Source organism: Aotus nancymaae, unplaced genomic scaffold (genome assembly GCF_030222135.1).
Source record: "Aotus nancymaae isolate 86718 unplaced genomic scaffold, 86718_ANA_hifiasm-v0.15.2.pri h1tg000008l, whole genome shotgun sequence".
In the NCBI taxonomy this organism is placed as follows: domain Eukaryota; kingdom Metazoa; phylum Chordata; class Mammalia; order Primates; family Aotidae; genus Aotus; species Aotus nancymaae.
In genome coordinates this window covers 10,035,699-10,042,766 of record NW_026988419.1, presented here as the reverse complement: position 1 = coordinate 10,042,766, position 7,068 = coordinate 10,035,699, and the positions used below count along the sequence as shown (strand labels likewise).

The window sequence follows — 7,068 nt, the reverse complement described above, 5'->3', positions numbered from 1 at the left end:
CACAGATGCCTTTAAAAAATAGATCACAGACAGCATTGCCCCTTGAGGGTCTCGATGTTCAGTAGGGAACTCAAAACTGGGAATTCAGACAAGCCTCCCTTTGTGACTTAATAGGTTCTTTTAAAAATTGTACTGTATTTACAGTTTGATAGGAAAGCAGAACTGCATTGTTAAAGAGTGTTAAGATGAAGAAGGAAGAAACTGTAATTCCACTGTTACCGTTTTTACGTTTCTTTTTTCCAGTCATTTTCCGGATGTTCAAAAACATGTACTATTAGATTGTTTTTAAAGACACATTTTAATTTTGGATAAGCCAACATTTCTGAGTCTAGGGTTTCCAAAACTAAGGGTTTTGGAGACGTGCTGGGTCAAAAATAGAAACTCGGTAAATACTTGCTCAATAGTGGCCGGACTGATGGTCTGGAACCCTAAATAGAAATTAAGAATGTTTTCTTTTTTGAGGATTTAAATGTTTCCTTAAACTGAAAGTGAAACAGATTGTTTGCTTTGCTGTAACGAGAGAAGGAACAAGAGAACAACTGATAGGATGAAGCAGCTTCTCCCAAAAACTTTGAGACCCCAACGCCCTCAAGCCCTGATCACTGAAAAGTAACTCGAAGGACGCTAGAACGAGCGCACGCGCAGTGTCAACGCGGCCCCAGTCACCCCGCCCCGGGAGCTGTCTCCGCCCCCGCCCTCTCTCAGTTGCCCCGCCCCGGGGGTTGTCTCTGCCCCGCCCTATCACAGTCGCCCCCCAACCGCGGGCTGTCTATGCCCGCCCCCTTTCAGTCGCCCCGCCCTCTCTCAGTCGCCCCGCCCTGGGGGTTGTCTTTGCTCCCGCCCTTTCACAGTCGCCCCGCCCCAGGAGCTGTCTTCTCCTCCGCCCTCTCTCCGCGTACCCAGTTCCGGGGGAAGTGTGTTACGGCGACACTGCTCCGACTACTTTCGTTTCGTTTTCCATCACTTTCTCCCCTGCAATGGCGTCAGGGCTGATAAGACTGCTCCAGCAGGGGCCTCGCTCGCTCCTGGTTCCAGCCGCCACCAAGCTGGTCCCTCCGGTTCGGGGAGTGAAGAAGGGATTCCGCGCCGCCTTCCGCTTCCAGAAGGAGTTAGAGCGTCGGCGCCTGCTGCGGTGCCCGCCGCCGCCTGTGCGCCGGTAGGAGCCGCCTCGGGAAGGGGTCAGGGTGGCGGTCGCAGACACTGGGTTTCCTTTCCGCGGTGTCGTGCCTGCGGCTGATGCGCCCCTGGGTTGAGCCTTAGGAATTTTGCGATAGAGACACCCGTGAGCTGGGCGCGTGGCCTAAGGCAAAGAAAATGGATTTGTGCCGCGGGCGGTAGAGCTCCAGGCTGCCCCCTACGTTTTGAAATTCCCACTTAGGATTTTATCTACTGAAAATTGGGAGAAATGGGGCTGGCTGGAGGGTCTTCCTTATGTGGACTTGGGTGCTGAAGCCCCCATCTGTAATGCCTGCGAATTCCGACAAGAGAGAAGAAAGCAGTCCACAACGTGGTAAATTAAGGAGAAAAGAAAAAGAATCTACAACCCGAAGTCTGTCTAGAGTAAAAGGAAAATAAGTTAGCTTTAGGTTTTTGCCTTAATTAGTCTTTTTTTTTTTCTACTGTGTCCCAGGCTTCTTTATTTAAGAAAAAGTGATACATGTGGGGTTTAAAATCTAGAGCATCATTGAACTTCACTTTCCCTCCAACCAGTTGCCCCAAACTTTCCTACCCCCATCCTTTGTGTTCCCAATCCCTTCCTTAGTGAATGAAGAACTTAATCCCAAAAGCCCTGGCACAGACTCCAGGTTCTCTTTCCCTAGCTTCTCCCCTCTCCCTGTCCCTTATTTCTAGAAGGGCAGGCACCTGTTTGAATGCATGGGCGAGACCAGAGGGGTGATGGAGACGGGGAAATACTTTCCCTTTAGGAAAAGGGACCCAGGAGTACAGTGCAGTGAAGTGAGGGGTCTCATAGCACTAATTAGCCTCGTTGTGGTAGCAGGTTTAGCATAGAGAGACAGGTTTTTATACCTCCAAATCAGATCAGACTTTACATAATTTAACTTCTTGCATCTTGCTTTTTCTCTTTAATAAGGTGTCTTCGACATGTCATGGCATTGCAAAGAGATGTACCTCACTCTTTTTTATGGCTCTGTTTTTGGGCCTATGAGCTCCATATTATTGCCATTATAACCTATGTAACAGTATGTATCTTTACTTCACCTTTGAGGACGCATATATAGTATGAAATTTTGAAAGCTATTAGTACTTTAACATTGTCCTTCAAAAAATGTTAATCCACTTTGTACCCCTACCAGTAGGAACGGTCTTCTAACAGAGAAGATTATGGCAAAAAATAACGTCTCTCCTTAATTCACATTCCCTTATTTATTATAACGTTAAGTATTTTAGGCTCTCAAAGTTGGAAGAAACTTTATGGATCTATTGCATAGATTATATAGGCATATGTGTATTATATGTATATCTTATGACTTTCAACCCAGCTTTTTATACTTTGCTTACCTTTGTTTCTTAAAGGGGTTTTATTTTGAGTTTATCTTTTTTTTTTTTAAGACTTTTTAGTTCATTCTTGGAAATGATGATGAACTTTTAACCTACTTGTAATATTGATAGATTATTTAATTGCTAACTTAAGTGAATATTTCCAAAACCTAAACCAATAAAATAAAGAATACAGGTTGCCCTTCATATCTATGTGTTCCACATCCGAGGATTCACCCAATGGCAGATCAAAAATATTGGGGAGAAGGGAGAATGATTTTGTCTGTGCTGAAGATGTGTAGACTTTTTTTCTTGTCACTATTCCCTAACCAATACAGGATAACAGCTATTTATGTAGCACTTACATTGTGTTACATGTAAGTAATCCAGAGATGACTTGAAGTATGCGGGGGATGTGCATAGGTTATATGCAAATAGAGGTGTACCTCAGACATATTGCAGGGCATATAGACCATGGCAATAAAACGAGTCACATAACTTTTTTAGTTTCCCAGTGCATACTTAAGTTATGTTTATACTATTCTGTAGTTTATTTAAGGTGTACAGTAGTATTGTCTAAAAAGCAATGTATGTACCTTAATTTAAAATATTTTATTGCTAAAAAATGCTGACACAGAGACACAAAGTGAGCACATGCAGAATTGTTACAAACCTTCAATTTGTAAAAAGAATATGCAGTAAATCTGCGAAGCACAATAGACCAAAGTGCAATGAAATGAATGAAGTATGCCTGTACTACACCATTTATATGAGACTTGAGCATCCATGAATTTCGGTATCCAGGAGAGTCCTTGGAACCAATCCCCCACAGATATTGAGGGATGACTGTAAATATAACGTATCTAGTGTTTATGGCTTGAATCTGAAATTATCATTTGTGTTCTGTACTTAGGTATAAAACATAGTTTCATGGTTAGAGTAGAAATAAGGAACCTAGAAGTTAGGCTAATGGCTTATTCTTTTATATTGAAGAACCAATTTCATGTGACAGTTGGATCAAAGGGAAAATTAATCCAATCGTTTATGTAGAATATAGCGAAGAAGTGCTAGTATTTATCTGACTTCAGTTTTAACATTTAGAATATCAGCCTGGCATTAAAAAGAAGTCTAACCTTTTTTCATTTCCTTTATATAATTAATAACATTACAACACAGTGAAAAATTTTTATATCACAGTAACAGGTTGTTCTCTTTACCATCTCTTACTGTCTTTACATTTTCAGTTCGGAGAAGCCCAACTGGGATTACCATGCAGAAATACAAGCTTTTGGACATCGGTTACATGAAAACTTTTCCTTAGATCTTCTCAAAACTGCATTTGTTAATAGCTGCTATATTAGAAGTGAGGAGGCCAAACGCCAACAGCTTGGGATAGAGAAAGAAGCTGTTCTTCTGAATCTTAAAAATAATCAAGAACTATCTGAACAAGGGACAGCTTTTTCAAAGACTTGCCTCACACAATTTCTTGAAGACGAGTTCCCAGACTTGCCCAAAGAAGGCATCAGAAGTCTTGTTGACTTTCTCACTGGTGAGGAAGTCGTGTGTCACGTGGCTAGAAACTTGGCTGTGGAGCAGTTAACACTGAGTGAGGAATTCCCAGTGCCCCCGACTGTATTACAGCAGACTTTCTTTGCGGTTATTGGAGCCCTGCTACAGAGCAGTGGACCCGAGAGGACTGCACTTTTCATCAGGGTATGTAATTATTAATTGCACGTGTTTGAGTTAGACAGAAGGGAAAATTTTCTTTTGTAATTCATTTCTTTGATATATCACCTTGGAAGTGAATTTTTCTCCCAAGAAAAACTGAGAAAGACCTACAGCTTTTTTATGGAAGGGCCTTAATTATTCCAGGTATCTCTTATTGTGGATATCATCAGAAGTGAGTATTAAATTGTGAGTTGTGATTTCTGAAGGACCGCAAGCCATGTCATCTTTAGGTTTACATCCTTAGGGCCAAGGATACTGCCTGCATGAGAGATACTCAGTAGATGTCTGGTGAATGCGTGAAGTCAAAGGACGCTATGCCGAGGCCTGTGCTTCAGTACCAGCTGCTGTTCTGCTCTTCCAAGTGTTGAAATCTTGGATTTCAAGTCCCTCTCATGTATAATTCTTTGTTAGCTAGTAGCTTAGCTAATTCAGATTCTTATGTAATTGGTACAACTTGACGCCCACTGTCCTTTATAATTTATTAACTGGGAGAAGTTTTATCCTGTGCTGTTGGATGAAAGCATGAGGTTTTGTTCACTTTTTGATAATAGAGATTCCACACAACCACTTTTTTTTTTTGAGACGCTGTTTCCCTCTTGTTACCCAGGCTGGAGTGCAATGGTGCAGTCTCGGCTCACCACAACCTCCGCCTCCTGTGTTCAAGCGATTCTCCTGCCTCAGCCACCCGAGTAGCTGGGATTACAGGAATGCGCCACCATGCCTGGCTAATTTTGCATTTTTAGTAGAGATGGGGTTTCTCCATGTTGGTCAGGCTGGTTTTGAACTCCTGACCTTATGTGATCTGCCTGCCTCAGCTTCCCAAAGTCCTTGGATTACAGGCATGAGCCACTGCACCTGGCCCTACACAATCACTTTAAGTCATAAAAACAGTCTTGATTTAGGCATCTATCAGACTGACATTCAGTCTTTAAACCAGCGTCACATGCTGTTGGAATCTGTTCGTTTAGTTTTGATACCAAGTTTGATAATTTTGTTACAGAATATCTGTGTTTACTGACACTTCAGACAGGTAAGACCTTTCTCCTTCTCTCCCCCCAGTTAAGATAGTTTTTTTCTATAGAAATTCTGACAAAGTTCTCTTTGATTTCTAGTCTCTTTATTATAAGCTTTGTGAAGTTTTAAAACTCTAAACAATTTTGGTGACCGTTTTGAAATTCTACAAGGTGGTCACGAAACTATATTGGAAATATTTACCATGTTTTAATGCCTCTTAACAGTTCCAAGTAAAGATCTTATGAAACATAGTTAATTCAAATATCTATTTCTAAGTTGAGCTTTGATGTCTCCCATAGTAGAATTGACAGGTTTGGATTGTCCTATTTCATTTGTTCATCCACTTAATGTTGAGTGCCTTCTTATGGGCCAGGCACTGTGCTGAGCTCTGGAGCCACAGTCTAAATAGAATTTGATCATACTCACAGCTCATTAGTCAGATGGAATGGATTGTGGAAGTGCTTTCGGAGAGATGTTAAGGTGCAGAGTGAACTCAGAGGATGCGACAACCAACTTTAGTAAGGCTAGGAAGGGTTTTATAGAAGAGATTTTTGCCCCTAAAAAGGATGTTTTGGGAAGACAGTGTCAAGGATGAGCTTCTTCTTGGGAACTATAGTTAATTTTTTGTGGCTGGATTATATTGCATTTGGAGAAGTGATCAGAGATGATTCTGGACCTTTAAGAGCCAGTGTGCAGAAGAGCGAACAGTGTTACTCAGAGAGTGGTTTGGGCATCAGTATTAGCATCGCTGGAGAACTTGATAGAAATGCAAATTCTCAGGTGTCCCCTCAGAGTACGTAATCTCTGGGAGTAGGGCCTAGGAATCTATATTTTAACTAGCTCTTCAGGTGATGTCTGCATCTGGAAACTAAAATAGCACTCTTAGCCATGGGTAAGTATTTGATGCTCTTGTATCGAGACAGCTGGAGGTGAGAGGTTTTTAATGATCAAATGTACATTTTAGAAACATCATTTCTTCATACTGCTTCCCTATTCTGGGGAGATAAGATTGGAGTATTCGACTCACACCCTACTAGAAAGTTTTAATAATAAATTAATAAGACCAGAAGCAAATAACAAAAAAGAAAAGGAAGTAATAGAAGGTAATCACTTAAGAAAAATTGAGCTTTCTTTCTATATTCCTACTAATATCTTAGGTGATGGAAAAGAATTGTGTTTTCTTACCTTACACTTGGTTATTCCATGTGACAGATAGCAGGTCAGTGATTTTTGTATATGTTTGTATACATACATATCCCATAAGGCATATCTACCTCTGTACCTTAAAACTTTCAAAATCCCCTACTGAGAACGGATTTATACTTTTTTTTTTTGAGACAGCATCTCACTCTGTCTAGTGTATCCAGGCTGGAGTGCAGTGACGCAATCACAGCTCACTGCAGCCTCGACTTCCTGGGCTCAAGCCATCTTCCCGTCAGCCTCCCTAGTAGCTGGGACCACAGGCATGCACCACCATGTCCAGCTAATTTTTTTTTGGTAGAGATGGGGTCTCATTATGTTGTTCAGGCTGGTCTTGAACTCCTGACCTCAAGTGATCCTCCCACCTTGGCCTCCCAAAATACTGGGATTATAGGTGTCAGCCACCACGTCTGGCCTAATATTTTTTATTAATGAAGCTGAAAGTGTTCATCCACTTAATGTGCGTGGAGGAGTGTTGTAATGAATCGACTTCATGAACTAAAGGATCTTTTTAAATTTCTTTTCTCCTGCCTCCATCCATCCTGTTATCATATTACTAATGTTTGTTGATACAAGTTAATTGGAATATGTAAATTGCTGTGAAAATTAACGTTTGCTTCCCTAATT

At 41.3% G+C, this 7,068-nt stretch overlaps 1 protein-coding gene across 1 annotated transcript in view; it reads left to right on the top strand.

Moving 5' to 3' along the window:
- The first annotated feature begins 914 nt into the window (after positions 1-914).
- Positions 915-7,068, top strand: part of MRPL44 (mitochondrial ribosomal protein L44) — a 37,740-nt gene continuing 31,586 nt past the window's right edge. Inside the window, exons 1-2 of the mRNA XM_012445880.2 lie at positions 915-1,156; positions 3,744-4,212. Coding sequence (XP_012301303.2) covers positions 978-1,156; positions 3,744-4,212 — 648 coding nt within the window. The 5' untranslated portion in view covers positions 915-977. The remainder of the gene's footprint in view (positions 1,157-3,743; positions 4,213-7,068) is intronic.